This window comes from Mus caroli, unplaced genomic scaffold (assembly GCF_978045245.1).
Source record: "Mus caroli unplaced genomic scaffold, Mus_caroli_1 scaffold_6, whole genome shotgun sequence".
Classification (NCBI taxonomy): Eukaryota; Metazoa; Chordata; class Mammalia; order Rodentia; family Muridae; genus Mus; species Mus caroli.
Genome location: NW_028227261.1, coordinates 135,371,378 through 135,392,667, shown reverse-complemented (window position 1 = coordinate 135,392,667; position 21,290 = coordinate 135,371,378). Strand labels below are relative to the sequence as shown.

General features: G+C 37.4%; 1 protein-coding gene and 1 long non-coding RNA gene across 2 annotated transcripts in view; one reads left to right on the top strand and one right to left on the bottom strand.

The window, feature by feature from the left end:
- Cnbd1 (cyclic nucleotide binding domain containing 1) overlaps window positions 1-5,521 on the bottom strand; it is a 367,012-nt gene extending 361,491 nt beyond the window's left edge. The window contains exon 1 of the mRNA XM_085838485.1: window positions 5,377-5,521. Coding sequence (XP_085694611.1) covers window positions 5,377-5,464 — 88 coding nt within the window. The 5' untranslated portion in view covers window positions 5,465-5,521. The remainder of the gene's footprint in view (window positions 1-5,376) is intronic.
- A 134-nt stretch (window positions 5,522-5,655) lies between these two features.
- LOC110292101 (uncharacterized) lies at window positions 5,656-19,977 on the top strand. The gene is made up of 3 exons (XR_002377649.2): window positions 5,656-5,774; window positions 18,328-18,430; window positions 19,813-19,977. It is a non-coding gene; the product is annotated as an uncharacterized LOC110292101 (long non-coding RNA).
- The last annotated feature ends 1,313 nt before the right edge of the window (window positions 19,978-21,290 follow it).

Genomic DNA, 21,290 nt, shown 5'->3' with positions numbered 1-21,290 from the left:
TAGATTAAGTATATATGAATGTTATCAAGAAAAGACACCCCTATTAAGTAGAAAACAATGCTATGTAAGAAAATAAAATATCCTATCACACATATCTTTAAAAGTCCATTCCCATGTTCATGGAAAGTATCAATACTTTTTAAATGTCCGTACTGCTCCATAGTATTTAAAGATTCAATGCAACCCTACAATAATCCAAATGTTATTTTCCACCAGCATAGAAAATCAATCTTAACGATAGAGGAATATTGTATCAATGGAAATGTAAAATGTAGGACACAGTGATAGATACTGGCCACATCTTGAAATATATAAATACTAATTAGAGGAAATAAATTGTCAGCTAAGATTTGGAGAGCAGAACCCTAAGTTTCTGAGTATTAATGTGACCAAAATTAATGTGACCAAATTTCTTTAACAATTCTATAAAATAAATATATGGTTCCCTTTACAGATTGAAAGGAAGACCAAAGGTTAGTTAAGTGACAGAGTGTGGGTCCATCTGGCTGAGGAAGTGACATTACAGTAGTCTTGATAACAAAACTAATTTCTGGGATAGACTAAGGACACAACTGTAGCATGCCTCCGGGAAATCAAGCTAGCATCTAGGAGACACATCTGACTTGCAAGAATTTTTGTTTTCTTCGCCATTTCCTGTTCAGGCATGATAGTGCTCAAGTTGAAATTCTTGGAATTTAATTTATAAAAGCCAATTTTTATACAATCAGATAAGAATATCTCTCACTCACAAAACTCTTTTTGGTTTTGAAAGAAGTGGAGATGACACAGAGATCCACAACTGATCAAATGTAGAGAATCAGTGCTTACTGTGTGCCCAAGCCCAAATGATGATTTCCAATATGACCCACATACTCAAGGCTCAGTGAACATCAAGGACATGGAAATGAAAAGACTCCAAGAGTCAGAGAACTAAGATGTGGGCCTCAAGATAGTCTCCTGTGTATGACAGAGATGCTACAATCAAGAAACCTGGACAATATGACTGCCTTAACAAGACCTGCATAACACATGGCAAGATAGAAGAAGTTTTCAAGGCCCCACCCTCAGGTGAACAGCTATCAGCAGTCAATGCCTGCTGAGAGAGAATGAGTCGAGAGGAGGAGCCCTCTGATAAGATAACCAATCAAGGTGCTCAGCCCAAGCACAAATACATCCGAATAACACCAAATGGATTCACTAGGTCTGTTTATTGCTTTTTATTGTTTTGCTTGTGTGTATGTTGTATAAAAAAACAATAATAATTAAGAAAAGGTCATGAATTTCAAAAAGAATGAGGGGACACAAGGAGTTGGAGGAATGATGTAAACTCAATATTCTAATATGAAATTCTTAAAAAAATTAAACATTTATATTAAAATCCACTCAAGATTGTCTAACAAAGATATGCATATATTGAGATAGATGTGATTGATGATTATAATTTTTTTAGAAAGGATTTTTTTTAAAACAAAGCTTTGGTGTTTAGACCAGCAAAATCATTCTGCCTTCTGCCTGGAATTCTAGGATTCCACCTGCAATTATAGATAGGTCTGTGCCACACTGCCCAGCTTTCCTTTCTGTTTTTCTCCTCCAGTGAAATGTCTATTTTTTTCTCCATGCTATTAACAACAAAAAGTGACATTCTTTTACTTTGAAAAATATTTTTAAAAATCTTCCAATGTATGCCTTGTTCCCTAACTTGTCTCCTGGCAATACCAATACTTAGTGTTTTTCAAGCACAGAAAAACACATCATCAACCATCTTTTCTTTTTCTGTCTTCTTGGAACTTCTGTTCTCACCTCGCTTGTTTTATATCCAGTTTTCTTTTCCATGCTGCCTTAGAGTTACAATACACTTCTACAGCTTTCGTTTTTTACTGACAATCCCCTCTGCTTCTGTTCCTCCTCATCCCAGCCTGCCTGGAGAGGTTTAATGGGTTTAAGATTATTAAAATCATCCCAGCTCACTTTTCTCAATACATGTTTTGAGACTCGTTTAATCTTTAGCTGTTAAAGAACTCTCAAATTACCAAAAATGCCCTTGAAGTCTTAGGCTTTCAGTAAAAGCACACAGGAAGACAAAAAGGGCAGAGAAAACCATTCATTTAAGAGAACCATCTTACTTCTAGTTTCCCTAAAATGTCTGGGGTTTCAAACTCTTTTATTTTCCTTCTGTATCCTAATAAGGGATAACGAGTAACATAAACCTGCAAATGGTCTTGTGAACTTTAAGTGGTTTTGATACAGACTAAGCAGAGCACTATTGCACTAATTCCTCCCAGACGAGCTAAAAATAAGCATGCAAGTTATTTTTAAAACTTTCTTCAGAAAGATAAGCCTAAAAAATATGAGAGAAATGGAGGAGAATCGCATTAACAAAAGCAAAGCTCACTAGACCAAACTCCTAACTGCAAGGCCAAGGGTTCCTGGCAGGCAGGCTCCTGCGTTCCCCTCCCATGCTTTCTCTTGCTTATATTGCTTCAAGAGATCCAGTTGTAATAGTAGGTCAGTGTGAGTGCTTCCAACATCCGCAATTTCATGCAGGTGAGAAAACCACTAAATATACTCCTCTAACTGCAAGTTCTTTGAAATAGTTCTCGTCTAGAATAAAATGTGAAAAGACTTCCTTGCTTTTGAGAAAACCCATTTCCCTAGGCTTATCAAGCTTCGAAGAACTCTGAATCACAAGCAGAAGATTACAGAGAGGGAAGAGTTGAAAGTTCCTAAAGGAAACAAAAACTAAGCTGGAAACAAACTCAGGAGGCTGGTCTGCATGCACTATCTGGGAGTCATAACTTCATAGGCAAGGAGAACCAGAGCATAGCTTGAAGAGCTGTCATTGGGAGGAATCCTTTGAATTGGGAGGTGCTTAGCAAACAAAATGCAAAATGCAATTGAAGTCTCTACAGACTTGGATGCTGTGGTTTTTGTGATTAGGGTTCATTCATGCCACAGAGGATACTCTGAGGTGCATCCACCTGTTCCCCATTGTGACTCCTACTATGGTATGTAATACTTTTAATTTTACTTTTAATTGTAAGAGAGAGCATGTATGTTTTTTTTTCTTGTCCATGTAAATGATTACCAGAAACATCAATGTGATGTGTTACTACTCTGGAAACCATAAGTGGGAAGTAGGTCACTGGGCTAGCATGAAGTTCTAAGCAGGACTGTGATACTCCTAAGACATTTGGGCAGAATTCATCTCTGTCTTCTCTAGCTTCTTGGCACTGCCCAGATGCCTCCCTGTCTTATGTCTTCCCTCATCTCCAAAGCTGGCAGTGGTCAGTCAAGTCTTTTTTTCATCTTCTCCTTTCTCTGACAAGTTTTAGGGTTTCAGTGTGCACTACAGTCTCTGATATTCTCTCCAGCACAAGAGCAGCTGATTTAGCTGCCTTGATTCTAGCTGTAGCCATAACAACCCTTTGCCTTTTCAGTATCTTAGCATATTCATAGCTGTTGGAATTCAGGGTGCAGATATCATTGCTGGGTGTTGCTCTGCCTACCACAGACTTCACAGGGCTTTTGGCTTTGTGTGTGTGTGTGTGCGTTTTTTTTTTTTCCAGAAATGAATGAAAAAAAAAAAACAACAACAGAGAAATACTTATAAATTTTCCCTAGAAAGTACTCAGTGTAAATGTTTTAAAACGTTATTCTCATGTAAATATTTAAAAAGAAAGCAAGCATGTATTGCTAAGTCTAGTTTTACTGGCCAAACTCAAAGCAAGCAAAGATGTGTATACTGGCTAGATGTTCTAGGTATTTAACCAAGCATCCCTATTTATGGACGTTGTACTTTTATTGCTCCCATATGAAACAGTTTGAGTCACTCTACAGAGCATCTCTACTCTGAGCTTTCATGAGAATATTGTTTCAGCTGTAACAACAAAGTATGCTAAGGAAAACTGTAGGCTTGCTGGAGTTAATAACACAAAGACCGAGCCATTAAGCAAGTAGGACATATCTCCAAAGGACAGACTCTGGCACAGAACATCCACTAAGAACCACTACAGAGAATACCAGGAACACCACTGGCTACTGCTCTCCACTGTGCTCCATTCAGCTCTGAGATCTAAATTATTGCTGATTTCTCATCTCTTAATCACTTCACAGAAGTCAAGTGCCCTTGAAAGAGACTGCAGAGGGTAGCACACATCTCATCCCATTGATTCTAAATTAATTTGATCTTTTAACTCCCAGCTATTACACTTCCTGAATTGATAAAAAAAAAAAAGTCTTGGGGTAACTTATTTTTCCACAAATAAAATCTGACAGTAGTGGTTTAGAAGCAAAATTATTTGAATAACTATTTCCACTTAAATAGAAATAGAAAATTTTGTGGTAAACATACTATTTTGAAAATCGTTTTTGGACTTAACTTCATTTGGTAAAAAAGAGTATAAAAATATTTTTATTGGAATAAATATTCAAAGTAGCAATTAATAATTATAGTTTGTATATGTATTTAATATTTTATGTGTATCTAGATGTATTTTACATACACACAAATATATAATATATTTCTTCAAAAGGCATAAGTTTCTGCATTTTATATCTTCTCTCTGGAAATGATAATAGTGAAATTTTAAATTTTATCTAAAATTTAACACTCATGGAAAGATAGAAAAAAATATGAGAAGTTAATTGTTTACTTAGCTCTGAGCCACTCATATTACTTATGTTACCTAAAGCTGTTGTTGGATTCCAACAGACACTATTGTAGGTTACTAATGAGTACTTTCCAAACACATGCAAGAATTGCATAGCCATAGCCCTATATACCACCCTAGTACAACATCCTGGCCTTATATTGACTGACTACACAGAATAAATACTGTTCAATGTATAATTTTCAAAATATTTAATCCTGTATTTATAACTCCTATGGCCTGAAAAATCAAAAGCTAGAACATGAAAGAAAAATAGGAATATATTTCAGTCAGAATAATGGAATTAGTTTTTCCCCTTTCAAACTTAAAGTGAGAAGTCCCTATGGAAAATGCACTAAGAGAAGTAGGACTAACTCGTAGTAGACATGATGAAGTTTTCCAGAAACACCTGTCTGTAGTTCTCTGGAATATCACAAGGAATCTCTATTCCTTCAAGGTATTTTGATATATATAATAGGAACATTGTTGAAGCTCCAAGATCTTATCAAGATCCCCATTTTACAAAGAAAACGATATTTGAGACCTAAATGGTTGAAATAGCCTCATATAGTAATGTCAGGCTTGTACAACTATGTTTCTCCATTACTAGGCTATAATTAAGTGCCTCTGTGTTCCCACTGACTCTCAAATGCATGTTTCTCACAACAAACCAAGTACCGTTGGAAACAACAATGAAGGCATGGACCTTCATAAAAGTGTCACTTACGTGGTAAACTACGAAGTGGAGGAGGAGGCACATTGTTAATGGCTAACATGTGAGCCAAAATAGTGTTTGGAAGAGAATCCACAGGCATCTTGGCATCTTATAAGGCAGTTGGACAGAGACTACTTGAGTGTTAGAGGACCATACTTATCTTTGGAACATGACAAATTAGAACCCTCAAGAATCTTCAAGGTCCACTCTGATAGGCCAAGCCCACAGAATCTTCTGATGTAAGAATAAGGTGTAGGTCTTCCTCTTCCTCCACCTCCAGAGATCATCCAGTTCACCCTCTATGCAGAACTGAAGAATCCACACCCTGGTCTTCCTTCCTTCTAAGCTCCATATGATCTGTGGATTGTATCATGGGCATTGTGAGCTTTTGGGCTAAAATCCACTTATCAGTGAGTGCATACGATGTGTGTTCTTTTGTGTCTAGGTTACCTCACTCAGGATGATATTTTCTAGTTCTATCCATTTGCCTGCTTTTCACAGTAGTTGTACAAACTTGAATAGCAATGGAGAAGTGTTTCCCTTGCTCCACAACCTCTTGAGCATGTGTTGTCTCTTGAGTTTTTGATCTGATGAGTGTAAGGTGGAATCTCAGAGTCATTTTGATTTTCATTTCCCTAATGACTAAAGACCTTGAGCCTGATATAGCTGTCTCCTGAGAGGCTCTGCCAGTGCCTGACAGATACAAAAGTGGATGTTCACAGCCATCTATTGGACGGAGCACAGGGTTCCCAGTGAAGGAACTAGAGAAAGTACCCAAGGAGCTGAAGGGGTTTGCAGCTTCATAGGAGGATCAACAATATAAACTAACCAGTACCCCCAGAGCTCTCTGGGACTAAACCACCAATCAAAGAAATACATGGTGGGACTCATGTCTCTAGCTGCATATGTAGCAGAGGATGGCCTAGTCGGTCATCAATGGGAGGAAAGGCCCTTGGTCCTGTGAAGGTTCTATGCCCCAGTATAGGGGAATGCCAGGGCCAGAAAACAGGAGTGGTTGGGTTGGTGAGCAGGGGAAGTGGGGAGGGAATGGGGGGATGTCAGAGGAGAAACTAGGAAAGGGATTTGAAATATAAATAAATAAATAAATAAATAAATAAATAAATAAATAAATAAATTTGAGCATTTTAGTGCTTCCCAGAAATTTGAGATTCCTCTGTTGAGAATTCTCTGTTTAGCTCTGTACCCCATTTTTAAATTGAGTTATTTGGTTTGTTGGTACCTAACTTATTGAGTTATTTATATATTTTGGATATCATCTCTCTTTCAGACGATTCTTTCCCAATCTGTAGGCTGTTGTTTTGTCCTACTGACAGGATTCTGTAATTTACAGAAGCTTTTCAGTTGCATAAGATCCCAGTTATTAATTCTTGATCTTAGTGCCTGAGGCATTGGTGGTGTTCTTAGGAAGCTGCCTTCTGAACTGATGAGTTCAAGGCTATTTCCCACTTTCTGTCCAATCAGATTTAGTGTATCTGGTTTTACATTGAGCCTTTGATATACTGGGACTTTAGTTTTGTGCAGGGTGATAAATATGAATCCAGCTAGGCATTGCTGATGCACACCTCTAATCCCAGCACTTGGGAAGCAGAAGCAGGCAGATTTCTGAGTTTGAGGCCAGCCTGGTCTACAGACTGAGTTCCAGGACAGCCAGGGCTACACAGAAAAACCCTGTCTTAAAAATCAAAATAAAAAGATAAATATGAATCCATGTGTATTCTTCTACATGAAGACATTCAGTTAGACAAGTATCATTTGTTAAAGATGCTCTCCCGTTTCCCATGGTATAGTTCTGACTTTTTTGTCAAAATCAGATGTCCATAAGTATGTGGGTTTATTTCTGGGTCTTCAATATGGTTCCATTGACCAACCTGTCTATTTCTATACCAATACCATACCATTTTTTATTGCTATTGCTCTGTAGTACAGTACACTTTAATAATGGAAGATAGGTATTCATAATAATCTTAATATTATCAATACAGATTATTATAAAAAGTCACATCTCAGATGACATCAGCTGATCACAAGAATAATTAAACATTTATTCGAGAAAGCCACTGGTTCCAGAAAGCCTTGTCTCATGTGCTAGCATGGTAGCTCCATGCCAGCTTTCTGATAAATCTATTTTTTAGCACATTTACTACATTATAATCAAAAGACTTTTAAAATATCTCCTTCAACTAAATTTTGTTATTTTTCTTTATAAGGACTCACAAGTACATGGAGGCTCCTCATTGAAGTTGGTTCTGTACTGAACAAAATAAAGACTATAAAATGTTTAAATTATGTAGGTTTTTTAAAAAAAGGATTGCACATTTAAAGCATGTTTCACTAGATGTTAGTGTTCAAAATTGCTAATATCTACTGAAAACTCTCTATGAAACTCACAAAATCATTTGTACTTTACTTACAAAGCACCCCATTCAATTTATTTGATCAGGGTGATCTCAGTAACATTGCAAGAGACGACTAATTTAAAGCATTTCTGTGAGGATGTCTGTTCATAGGAAAATAATAACAGATTGGCTAACATTATCTGTGGGCTCTATTTCTCTATTCAAGCCAAGTGACTTCCCTGTGTCATCTGCTACACAATTTGATAAATGCAAGAGTCTTTGCAGCAGAAACTGATATTGTCCCCATTTTGTCAATTAAATAAAATCTGGATTATATTAAATAAATTTCTAAATTTTCCAGTCAACGAAACACAGTTTCATTATTGAAACCCAGGCTCACTGCATAGTCTGTTTGTTCAGCATTGGTTCTTGTAAAAAAAAAAAATGTTCAACAACAATTTCCTCAGATGTATTTTAAATGTAACATTTCCTATTAGAAGGAAAACTCTAGCATGCAATCATTCATCAGTAAGGCCTTACCTGGTTGTTTCTGCACACTGTGAATATTGGCTCTCTCTTTCTTCTGCATCACTTTATTGTGACAAAATTTTGCTTTTCAGGTGCCCAAGGTCATTTGAATCTAAAAGCAAAATATTTATTTTATACACAAAAGGACACGATCCATATCTCCTGGTCTTAGAAAAAGAAAACAGTCATTCTCTCTTATTTATCAACCTCTTACATTTTCTTTAGTATGATTTAGATATCCCCAAATATTCAGTTGTTCATACTTAGACCTACTTACAGAGATGCCATAGAAGGGAGAGTTGCCTAGGTATGAATGACTAGTAGTACTGCTTTTAATCCTGTAGCAAGGCCGTAACATCATGACAAACAGGTGCTCCCACTGTGACATCCAGAAAGCAAAAAGGCAGAGGCGCAGGGTCTTAGAACAATATATACCTGACAAAGGCATGATCCACTTTCTTAAAGAGAACCACCTTCAGGTAGTTCACCTAGTTATTATTAGTGGATTAATCTAGTGATAGGGTTGAGTACTCTTGATCCAAACATACTTCCAAAGCTAGCATTCAATTCTTCATTTAACACAGGAGCCTCTAGAAGATAGTATTTTTGATTCAAACCATATAAAACCCCAATCCAAAGTCCTATTTTGACCAAACCCTGTCACCTGGCTGTTCTCCCTTTTCATACATAATTCATAAGTGAATATGATTCTCACCAAATCTCTTGCAGTACTTCTAATCTTGTACCATATGTGACTTTTTCTTTTATTATAATCTCAATATTTTATTTAATATTCATACACGGATAAATCCATTTGCATCAAATCTACTCCTATCCCATTCCCTCCCACTGCTTTCCTGTCTCTCTACCACCATTTCATCCCAACTTCATGTGGCCTCTTGATTTTATTAACCAAGTCTACTTTGCTGTCAGTATGGGTATAGGTTTAGGACTGGAGCATAAACAGCCTCTCAAGGGCTGCATCCCTGAAAACTGGCTCCTCTGGCAGCCACCAGTTCCCTGTGAGCTCATGTCCAGAGAATCATGTTGTATTGCTGACATCTACTCCTCCTGCCTCTTGCCATGTTTCCACCTCCTCTTGTGACACCTCAGCCCTGGGGAAAGAGGCTGTGACAAGATGTCCCATTTCCAGTTGAGCACTGTATCTGCTCTTACTCTCTGGGCAGGTGATTGGTTCTAGGTCTTTTTATTAATCACTATCTATTATAAAAGTGAAAGTATCTTTTAAGAAAGTATTGTTCATATTTTCCTGATTTTCCCTAACTTTAAAGAAGGTACTGTTCATGTCCTCCTGATTTTCTCTAACGTCATCCTATTATCGTTTAGATTGAATATTTTCAAGTCTGCAACTTTGATGCACTATACTATTTGAAGTTGCTTAGAGATATGTGCTGAGTTCTGCGTTTCCCCATGATTTAAGGAAGAACATTATTCTTCTTTCTTTATCGCTCTAGTCTTTCACTCTACACTTCCACAAATCACTATAATTTGCACCACATAGTACAGTCTGTACAAAGTATCCTGTAGCAACTTCTGAAATGGTCTGTAATATTATAAATCATCACTGTGTTTTAGTAAGAAACGTTGTTTAGGTAAATATCCGCTATTGTGCACTTTCCTCAGGAGAACTCCCAGTAATAATTTAGTAAAGCATGTTAGCCACATAATTGTTTGTTACCTGTTTCTTTTTCTTTCTCTCTTTTTTCATTCTTTCTTTTTCGGTGGCATCTGCTCTTTACAATTATTTTATACAAACTATATTTAATGCACATATATGTTCATTTATTACACATAGCTGATAATATATTTGATGTTTAATCACTATTTCATTACATTATTTCTACAAAAATATATAACAGTTTGATGGGTAATGGGAAAACACCTTAGCTGAAACAATATAGCTATCTGAGTGAAATCTGACAGAAACACAGTTTGGATCACATCAGTTCTGATTCTTCTGTTTTCACTGATAATCTCAAATTGTTTCTCAAAAATTCACACTGTTCTAGTCAAAATCCTTACTTGTTTTTCATTACTTGAGTTCCTGATTCTCCCATATCAATGCTACCAGTCACACTTAATCAGGAGAACCAAAGCCATTAAAAATATATGGAATATGGGTCTTATTTCTGGTATTTCAGTTTACACAGTGAGAGCACACATATACCTCATCTGCTCCCTTGTCCTTTCTTCAATGATCTCATGTACCTAAGGATATGAAAAAAAAAAAAAGGTCCCAAATCACTATCCTTGACACACTCAAGAGATTAGCGGTAACAATGATGTTTAGAATAACATCTGTGTGCCAGCTCCAGTAACTTACAGTGCAGCATTTATGTAACATCAAGAGGCCTAGGGTTCAAGCAAACACCATGAAAAAGACAAAAATGAAATAGTGCAAATTACAAGAGTAGTAACAAAACAGGACAGCAAAAGCTGAGCAAACATTAAAGCATGTGAAATAAAACCAATGAGAATATGCCTGTTATATAAAGAACTATGTCAGCCAGGCGTGGTGGCGCAGGCCTTTAATCCTAGCACTCGGGAGGCAGAGGCAGGTGGATTTCTGAGTTCGAGGCCAGCCTGGTCTACAAAATGAGTTCCAGGACAGCCAGGGCTATACAGAGAAACCTTGTCTTGAAAAACCAAAAAAAAAAAAAAAAAAAAAAAGAACTATGTCACCCTAAAGAATGGATACCAAGCTGTACCTCAGGAGATTTCTTCTTTTTCTCAAAACAGGATTGTCATGGAAATAAAGGGGTTAAAATGAGAATGTGAAGCAAATTCTGACACAGCATGGCTAACTTTCTTATACAACCTGAGATTTTGGTCATGACTATGTGTGGAAGAAAATGTGAAAATAGACAAAGAAAAGATGATCATTTAACTGACCCATCTACAAATCTCTACTGAAAACTGCTAGCAAACAGAAAAACTGAGGCAATGGGGAAGGGTTTGTGGAATTGGCTCAGTGGTGAAGAATCTGTATCTCTTGATGAGGCTTAGAGTTTGGTTCCCAAAACCCACATCTGATTTCTCATAGTCATCTGTATCTCAGATAGATAGATAGATAGATAGATAGATAGATAGATAGATAGATAGATAGATAGATAGATAGATAGACGAGACAGAGAGATCTGATAATTTTCTTTTCTTCTTAGGAGAAAAGTAAAATAATTGTGAATTATCTACTTTTATTTATTTGCATTTCAACTGTTATCCCCTTTCCCGGTTTCCCATCTGCAAGCCTCTTATCCCATCCCGACTTACCCTGCTTCTATAAGGGTGTCTCTTACCCACCTACTCACTCCTGCCTCACTGCCCTAGCATTCCTCTACACTAGGGCATCAAGACTTCACAGAACCAAAGGCCTCCCCTCCCATTGATGCCAGACAAGACTCCTTCAGTCTTTCCCCTAACTCAACCATTGGGATCCCTGTGCTGAGTCTGATGGTTGGCTGTGGGCCTTAGCATCTGTATTGGCCAGGATCTGGCAGAGGCTCTCAGGAGACAGTTATATCAGGCTACTGTCAGCAACATTTCTTGGCATCTACAATAGGGTCTGGGTTTGGTGTCTACAAGTGGAATGGATCCCCAGCTAGGGCAGTCTCTGGATGGCCATTCCTTCAGTCTCTGCTCTACTCTTTGTCCCTATATTTCCTTTAGACAGGAACAACTTTGGGTTAAAATTTGGAGATGAGTGGGTGACCCCATCCTTCTACTAGGGGAATATTCCTAACTTCTGGATATGGTCTCCATGGGTTCTCCCTACCCTTTGTTGTGATTTATTTTTTATTTTAAAAATAATTTTAAATTAAAATATATTTTGATCTTACTCATTCCGTTCCCCAAGTCCTTCCAGCTCCTCTCCCCTTCCTTACCTATCCAATTTTACATTCTTTTCCAAAACCAAAGCACAATAAAACAAAACCCCCTAAAACCAAAACCACAACATAACCCCTCCCCCAAAAAACTCATGCAACCAAATAAAAGTAAACACAAAACCCGTGGATTTAATTTTCTGTTGATGAACTACTTTGACCATGGGCCTGCCTTGGAGTAGTTGGTACAGCCTGTGTCGTTCCACTGGAGAAAACCTTTAACCTAGTGGCTTAGTTTTCACTGGGCAGCAGAGATGGCTCAGCCATTAAAGGCCAGGGTCGAAAACAAAATAAATCTTTCTTAAGAGAAGGAATTCCTTCTACCCTTGAGTGTTCCGAGAGTACCTGGAACTGCTGAAACCTTGATGCAGATTAATAGCTTCCAACACTATGTAATAATTGACATTGTTTTAAAGTAGCTAATATTTGGTATCATTACCACAGCCTCAGGAAAGGCATATATTACCTACATTTTATTTCATAGTTCACAAAATTTTCTCAGTCATGTCACTTTAATGTATTCTACATTTTAATTCAGGACGCTGTGCAGACTACAAAAGCCCTTATGGGAACCAAGTGCATGCCTAGCTTGCAATTGCTTCAGATTTCTGTTGTATCATGGCTGTGCCCTGCAGCAGTTTCTCTCACTATTTTTCTTCTGGACTCACCTGAGTCTTCTGCCCTTATTTATCATCTTAAATGTATAACACAGAGTGTTCTCTTTTTTGCACTGACACCTCTCCTAGCCCAAATCTAGATCAGAAAACAATATCAAGAGAGTATAGAAAGACCTCAAATAACTACTACAGAATATGGAACCTAGACTTTAAAGTACTTTAAACTTTTTTTTTTTTTTTTACAATTTTCACCATTTTAAATAGAAATCTTTCTAAATATATTTTTTTAAGATAATGTATACTTTTGGATTACATGATGATCCTGAGTCAGGATTGTTTATACTTCAGAGCTATAGTCATGTATTGCAAAGCAATTTAGCTGTAATACTGTCACAATGTGCTAAATGAACTCATTCTTTAATTTGAAAGATTCCTAATTTTTATATTTTAATTTTAGCCATTATATTTTGGTATCTGTTGATGCAGCAATGCAATTCTAGTTTTTTGTTTGTTTGTTTGTTTTGTTTGTTTGTTTGTTTTGTTTGTTTGTTTGGATAGCATTGTCCAAGGCAACCAACTAAACTGGCTTATAGTATTATGTATAAACACTCAAATGCTTTGCCTGAAGTCAGTTCCTGGAAGGAACTGTTGCCTAGCAACAGATGTAAGGTCAGGTACAGAGAAACTATGTATCCAGAGGACATGCTCTTTCCATTGGAATTCAACTACATTGATTGATTGATTGATTGATTGATTGATAATATGAGAGTTGTTAAATTTATATATTACATATGTCTGTCATGTATGTATGATATGTTATACTCATTTCACTTGTTTAGTTATTTGATGAAGATACTGGTTGAATGCCCCCAAAGCTTACCATAACCCTTGATGGTTTTTTACTTAAGTAATGAAACTCATATTGTTTTTTGCCGCAGACTATTCCCTTTTTGGATCTCCTATCTGCTCCAGGGAAGGGGTCTCTGGTTGCAGGTGGACAAGGAGTCGACGAATGACAAACAGAAGTGACACACAAGGTTGTGTAGAATCTGAATGTAATTTGTCAAATTGAGCATCAAACTTTTTATGCAGAAGAAAATAGGGAAGTTGGGTGACACACTTCCAAGATATAAAGAGGTTACTGAATTCTTACACAAAACAGAGGATTGCAAACACGGAAGGACTGGCAGGAACCAACCAGGATCAAAAACAGCTCCGCCTAAGGTCCACTTAAGCTTAGAAGCCAGGGTCAAGGGCTTCGTGCCCTTGCCATAGTTCCTATTCTAGTCTATTGTATAGTCCACCTTCACCCTAGGCCATTGTAAATACTTGTGTATAAGTGTAACTCAGCTATCTATAGTTCTAAGTATATACTCTGGTTTGTTTTTGGATCACAAACTTCCTTCTTCCTAGATAATGGTAAACTCCTGTGTAGGGCGGTGACTTAGCTATCCATGCCCAAGGTCGGATCAAGGACTGCCTAGAATCTAATTTAGCTATATGTAAAAAAATCAATCCTTAGGAGCACTTGTAATAAAGCAATATTAAGGGAAAACACACAGATCTGTTTGCCAACTAAAGCAAGGACATTGGAGCATTCTTTATACAGGATGCCACAATTCCAGGAGACTAAGTTTCCGTGAACTTTTCGCCTCTGGACAGCACCCAGGTTGTCACACTTGTCACTACTGGGGTGGATGTAGCAGTTTTTAACACTACTATTATGTGTTCTCATATATGACATTGTTGTTCTAAATTTTTGAAGAACCACCTTACAGATTTTAAGGTTTACTTATAAGCAATCTATTGTTTTTCACATTTGTGTACTGTGATTCTAGATTAACCAAAAATAAATTAAATGTTATATTTATTTGACAATTTTGTGAAAGGGCAGTTGTCACTTGTTTTAAGTGTTTCTTTACAATTGAGTTGATCTAAGTAATTGTCTGTTGTTCCATTTTCAGTTAGTAACTAAAGATTTGGAACAGTTCTTTAACTGAGTGTACTTCTCCCTTGGAAAAGTGAGAAAACAAACAAACAAACAAAAATAACCTACCTCCTACCTAGCCACCCATGCTGTGGCTTCACAATGGAAAAAAAGAGAGAGAGAGAGAGAGAGAGAGAGAGGGAGATTCAGGAGGCAGCATTCTTATAGCGCAAGGTTCAATCACCAACATTAAAAAATAAAATCATGGTATCCTACTGTAATGCAGCTGCATTCCAAAAAATAAACAATAAAAAAAATCTATGCTGGCATTGGAATTTTCTATAATTTTCACCTATTCAAAGAAAAGAAGTCACTTTCTTTTAACATTTCTGCATAGTTAGACCATTGTGTCTTAATATTTCTTCAGCATGATGATGATGGACATAAGTATTTTTGAGAGAGCCATACAGTAATGAGGAGATAAGTGGGCTAGTACTAGAGACAGCAATTTCAGAACGCATTAAAAACTGCATGAATTATTTAAAAACCTTAAACATATTCTGAAAGTTATACTTGTTTCATATTAAATTATACTTATAAGACTGAAATTAAGTCTAAAGCATATTCAGATTGCCAAATTTAGAATGTCACACATATTTTTTTTTAATTCTAAATGCATGAACTCTAAGGAAAATACCATTTATTTCTTCAAAGGAAAAAAATACTCCAATACCATTGTGACAAAACATTGAAAAAGACTGTCAAGCAGAGAGGTTGACTGATGGTGACCCTAGCTGAGATGTCTCCTCTTAGCTATATTTTCAGATGCATCAAAGTCATTCTTCAGTCTCCTGGAAATTGTCAAGTTTGTCTCAAGTTGCTGTTACTTTCCAGCTGTATCTGTCTATTCATGAAAACTTAAAAGCAAAAAGCTACCAATAAACTTCAGCCTCTGAATTTGCTCTTCATAGAGAAGTCATTTTGCACTTTTTTCTTTAAAAGCATTTAGCTCTTTAGTAAGTTCCTTGAATTACACTCCTTGCAATAAAAGCAAAATTCAGAATGAGCTAAAAATGTCAGAATATTTTGTTATGGTTTATGCATTAAATGTGCATGAAAAAAAAAAATGTACTAAGTTTTGGTCCCTGGATGGCAAGTATCCCATGTGATGGGAGGTGATTGGATCTTGAAATTCATAATCTAATCAATAGCATAATTGGGAAGTCATGAAACTAACAGATACAACGTGTTGAAGGAAGAAAGCATAGCAGGATGCCTTTGAAGGGCATGTTGTGTAGGTACTCGACCTCACTCTAGGCCCAGTCAATGAACTCACCAACTATGGGCTACAGTTTATAAAACTGTGAGCCTAGATAAAAACAATCTTTCTTCTCTTTTGAAAGATCCTGAATGTAAAAGGACACAGAAGCCCTGAAATTGGCAAGATAGGTGTCAGTATTAGCAGAACTAGCTTCAGTGATTTAAAAAAAAAATAGAGGTGCACAATGCTCTGGCCACTCCTCAAACCTGTGTGTCTGCCATTGTTCTGACCAGGTGTGTGCCCATTGCTGCACCTTCATTAGACTCTTTCCTTGTACCCCTCCCATACCCATTTCTTGAGAATAGACATTGTTTAGATCTGGAAATCCCCTACTCTCCTCCTTCTCCTTTCCCCCCTGAGGGCCTATTAAAAACTGGAACCTCTTTCCCCTCAAGGTTGACTCCTCTACCCCTGCGTGGGATATGAGTTGTCCCCAGAGCTTTGGCTTTCCCCTGAATAAAGCCTCATGTGGTTTGCAACAAGCTCGGTCTATTGTGAGTTCTTGGGTGTCCGCTATTGTCCTGAGGCCTGAGCGAGGGGCTCCTCTCAGAGTCTTTCACTTTAACTAGTTTGTCAAACACTAACAACAATAAAATGCTACCTGAGATAGAAAACCGGTTCCAAGAGTGGGGTATTTGTTGTGACTATTACTGACAATGTGATTCAGAAACCTATTCTCTTCCTCCTGCAAAGATCCGGAGACATGGGCTAGAAAAGATGTAGAATGCTACAAGCTGAGTTTTCTAGATGTTACTGATGGGTGCACAGGAGACCTGAATCTTAACAAGAATAACTGAAGGGGTCTGCAACCCTATAGGAGGAACAACAATATGAACTAACCAGTAACCCCCAGAACTCATGTCTCTAGCTGCATATGTAGCAGAGGATGGCCTAGTCCACAATCAATGGGAAGAGAGGCCCTTGGTCTTTCGAACATTATATGCCCCAGTACAGGGAATGCCAGGGCCAGGAAGTGTGAGTGGGTGGGTTGGGTAGCAGGGCGGGGGAGGGTAAAAAGGACTTTCCGAGAGGAAACTAGGAAAGGGGATAGCAAGACAAGACAAGACTAGGTTTATGACATATCAGATGGTAATAAGGATTCTCTTGCAAATTAGGCTGGATCCCATTTGTGTTACACTGTGAAAGAGAACCGATCTATATTCTGTTCTTGTACTTAGACTTTCAGGATGGCAGAGTTTAAACATAATAAGCAAACTAAGCTAGATATTATGGAACATAACTGCAACACTTGCACTTGAAAATCAAGGGTTTAATGTTTGGGAGATTGGAAGAAGACAGAGGTAGAAGAGTGATGGTTTTGTAAATTCATAGCCAGACTGAGACAGATCCAGAGATTGAATCTAAGAAAATCTAAATAAGTAAGACTCCTCTGGTGTGACAGAACAACATGAGGCTGTGGCATTGGCACTAATAGTCGTTTTTCACCAAATTAGTATAAGCATTGGGAGAAAATATACAGAAGTACTGTTTTTATTTGTCATGATTAAATGTCTGATAAAGCAACTGAAGGAATTTATTTTGACTCAGGGTTTGGGAGATAGGGTATAGTTTTTAAAAATATCACTTTCCTTTAAAAAAGCAAAGTGGTTTTTTCCTGGAACAACTCAGAGTAAACCCTACCAGTCACTGTCTCTCATTTAAAAGACTGTGCCTTCTGAAGAGAGAAAATTCAAGACACTTTCATGCACAGGGATGTCTAAAAAGCTGTCTTCCCAGGACTTGTATTACATGTGTCATGTTTAGCCATATAAGCACTCAGAGCCCACTGCTGTTATGACCTAAGGCATCCCTATTACTGCTTAAGATGGTTACAGTACTTGATATTTTTCATATGAGGTCAATTGAATTCAAGCATTACATGGAGGCTTCCACAAATATTGCAGAAGGAAGCTTAGAAAACCAGATAATGTATACCAGAGTCAAATTCCCAGTGAGAAACTCTTAAGAAGGCAGTACATATAAAGTTGAAAGAGTAGAGATGAAGACACAGTGAACACCCTCAAAACTAGAAAATCCAATAATATGAAACTTTTACCAAGCAAAGCTTCAGGCAACAATATGGCTAAACTGAGTACTGCAACCAGAAAGGCCAAGGGGAGAAATTTCTGCCCAAGTTATTTGGAGCTTGAATGGTGAACATGAAGCTACAGAATTTATTATCTGTTTCCTGTATTGCTTTGGCTCAGTAACTCCTTGCTGTATTTTTATCCTTTCCACTTTTTAATAGGAGCATAGACACTGGCTTACCATTTTATGTTTGGAGGATGTAATTTTCATTTTTATTTTGCAGGGCTCAGAGCTACAAGTGTACATTGAATCTCACAGTGGAACTTACACATAAACTTTTGAATGATCATGGGAGTTTGACAACTGTGTCAATGCTTGGAGATGGGGTAAATATAAGATTGACATGAACATTTAAAAAACAGCCACACAGTGTTATGGTATGATATGAATTATTCTTCAAGGGGCCATGGAAGTATTTCTCAGGTCAGGTTTTATAGGATTACTTTTGAAAATTGACATAAATATAAGGAAACAACTAAGCTTCTAAAGTCTTATAATACAGTTGAATAAAAGTGATGCCACATTACATTTTTTCATGACTAATATTTTCTTCTTGCTAATAACTGAGAACAAAAATGACAATGCATCTTATTTAAAGAAATGAGAAAACTGAATGTTTTGTAGGTATTCAGAAAAATGTGCAAGGATTATTTGAAACTCTAAGTCAATGATTAACTACTTTTCATATTGAAAAGGTCAATGAATCTGAACCTCCCTTCAGATAAACAATGAGGTCTTTTATCCACTAGGACTTGAATTTGTGCAGGGTGATTAATAGGGTTCTATTTGCATTCTTCTACAAGATAACATACTATTTGACCAGCTTAATTTATTGATGATTCTGTATTTTTTCCAGTATAGACGTCTGGCTACTTTATTAAAATGGAGATGTCCAAATATGTTTGAATTTGCATCTGTAACTTCAACTTGATTCCACTAATCAAACTGTCTATTTTTATACCAATCCATTGCAGTTTTTATTACTGTACTATACTGTATATTACAGTTTGAAATCAGAGATGGTGATAATTCCAATAGTTCTTTTATTATTCAGGATTATTTTAGTTATATTGGTTTCTTTGCTTTTTCCTATAAAGTCACATATTGTCCTTTTAATATCTGTGAAGAATTGTGTTGTACTTTATATGGCAATTGCATTGAATCTGTAGATTTCTTTTGCTAGGGTGGCCATTTTCACTATGCTAATTCTACTGATTATGAACATGGTAGATCTCTCTATTTTGATATCCACCTCAATTTCTTTCTTCAAAGACTTAAAGATTTTATCATATAAGTCTTTGACTTGCTTGGATAAAGTTACCCCAAGGTATTTTGTGTTATTTAAGGCTGTTGTGAAAGATGTTGTTTCACTCATTATTTCCTCAGTCCATTTGCCATTTATATATAAGTAAGCTACTGATTTTTTTTTTTTAAATCTTGTATCCAGCCACATCAATGAAAGTATTGAATAGCCACAGAAGATTCCCAGGTGAAATTTTTAGGCCCACTTATGCATATTATCATATCATCCGTAAATAACAATACTTTAACTGCTTCCTTTCCAAATTGTATCCCCTCTATCTCCTTCATTTGTCTTATTGCTCTAGCTAGAACTCAAGTATGTTTTATTAGACATTTTCATTATTTACACTTCAAATGTTTCCTACATTCTAAAATTCTCTATCCCCTCCCCTGTAACCTCCCCTAGCCTGAAACAGGTTGATCAAGACTTTGACCTTGCTGCCACTAAGAAGGAGACCACCTAGGGTGGAGCCGTGCACCAAGAATGGATTAGCAGGGGATGGACCTCCCCACCCCCCTCCCCCCACCCTCTTTATAAGCACAGATTGCTATTAAACATTGGAGGCTTGATCAGGAACCTTGACTTGGCTCCATTATTTCTCTCGACCACCTAGTTTCTGTCTTTTCAGTCCCAGTTTGCCTCCTAGGAGTAACCCAGGTCCATGTGAGCCGTGGGCCTGCTCCCAACACTCCCCACCTAGCCCTGCTCCCAAAAGTACCCACTCCCACTTCCTGACCCAAGCATTTCTGTACACTAGGGCATAGAACCTTCACAGGACCAAGGGACTCTCCTCCCATTGATAACCGACTAGGCCATCCTCTGCTACATATGCAGGTAGAGCCATGAGTCCCACCATGTGTTTTCTTTGATTGGTGATTTAGTCCCAGGGAGCTCTAGGTGTACTGGTTAGTTCATATTGTTGTTCCTCCTACCCTTTCCTACTCCTGCAAACTCCTAGAGATACTTGGGTATTTTCTCTAATTTCTTCATTGGGGACCCTATGCTCCATCCAATAGATGGTTTTGAGAATCCACTTCTGTAGTTGTCAGGCACTGGCAACTCAGGAGACAGCTTTATCAGACTACTGTCAGCAAACTTGTTTGAATCTGCAATTGTATATGGGTTTGTTGGGCGTTTATGGATGGACCCCAGATGGGGCAGTCTCAGGATGGTCATTCTTTCAGTCTCTGCTCCAAACATTGTCTCTGTAACTCCTTCCATGGGCATTCTGTTCCCCCTTCTAAGAAGGATCGAAGTATTCACACTTTGGTCTTCCTTCTTCTTGATTTCATTTGATTTGCAAATTGTGTCGGGTATTCTGAGCTTCTGGGCTACTATCCACTTACCAGTGAGTGCATATCATGTGTGTTCTTCTGTGATTGGGTTACCTTACTTAGAATGATATCTTCTAGATCCATCCATTTGCCTAAGAATTTCATAAATTTGTTGTTTTTATAGCTGAATAGCACTCCATTGTGTAAATGTACCACATTATCTGTATCCATCCTCTGTTGAGGGACATCTGAGTTCTTTACAGCTTCTGGCTATTATAAATAAGACTGATATGTACATACTGGAGCATGTGACACAATTACAAGTTGGAACATATTCTGGGTACATGCTCAAGAAAGGTATTGCTGGGTCTTCCAGTAGTACAATGTCTAATTTTCTGAGGAACCATCAAACTGATTTCCAGAGCATTTGTACCAGCTTGCAATCCCATCTGCTGTCATGTGAGTTTTTGATCTTAGACATTCTGACTGGTTTGAAGTAGAATCTCAGGGTTGTTTTGATTTGCATTTCCCTAATGTTAAGGATATTCAACATTTTTTTAATGTGCTTATCAGCCATTCAGTTTGCCTCAGTTGAGAATTCACTGTTTA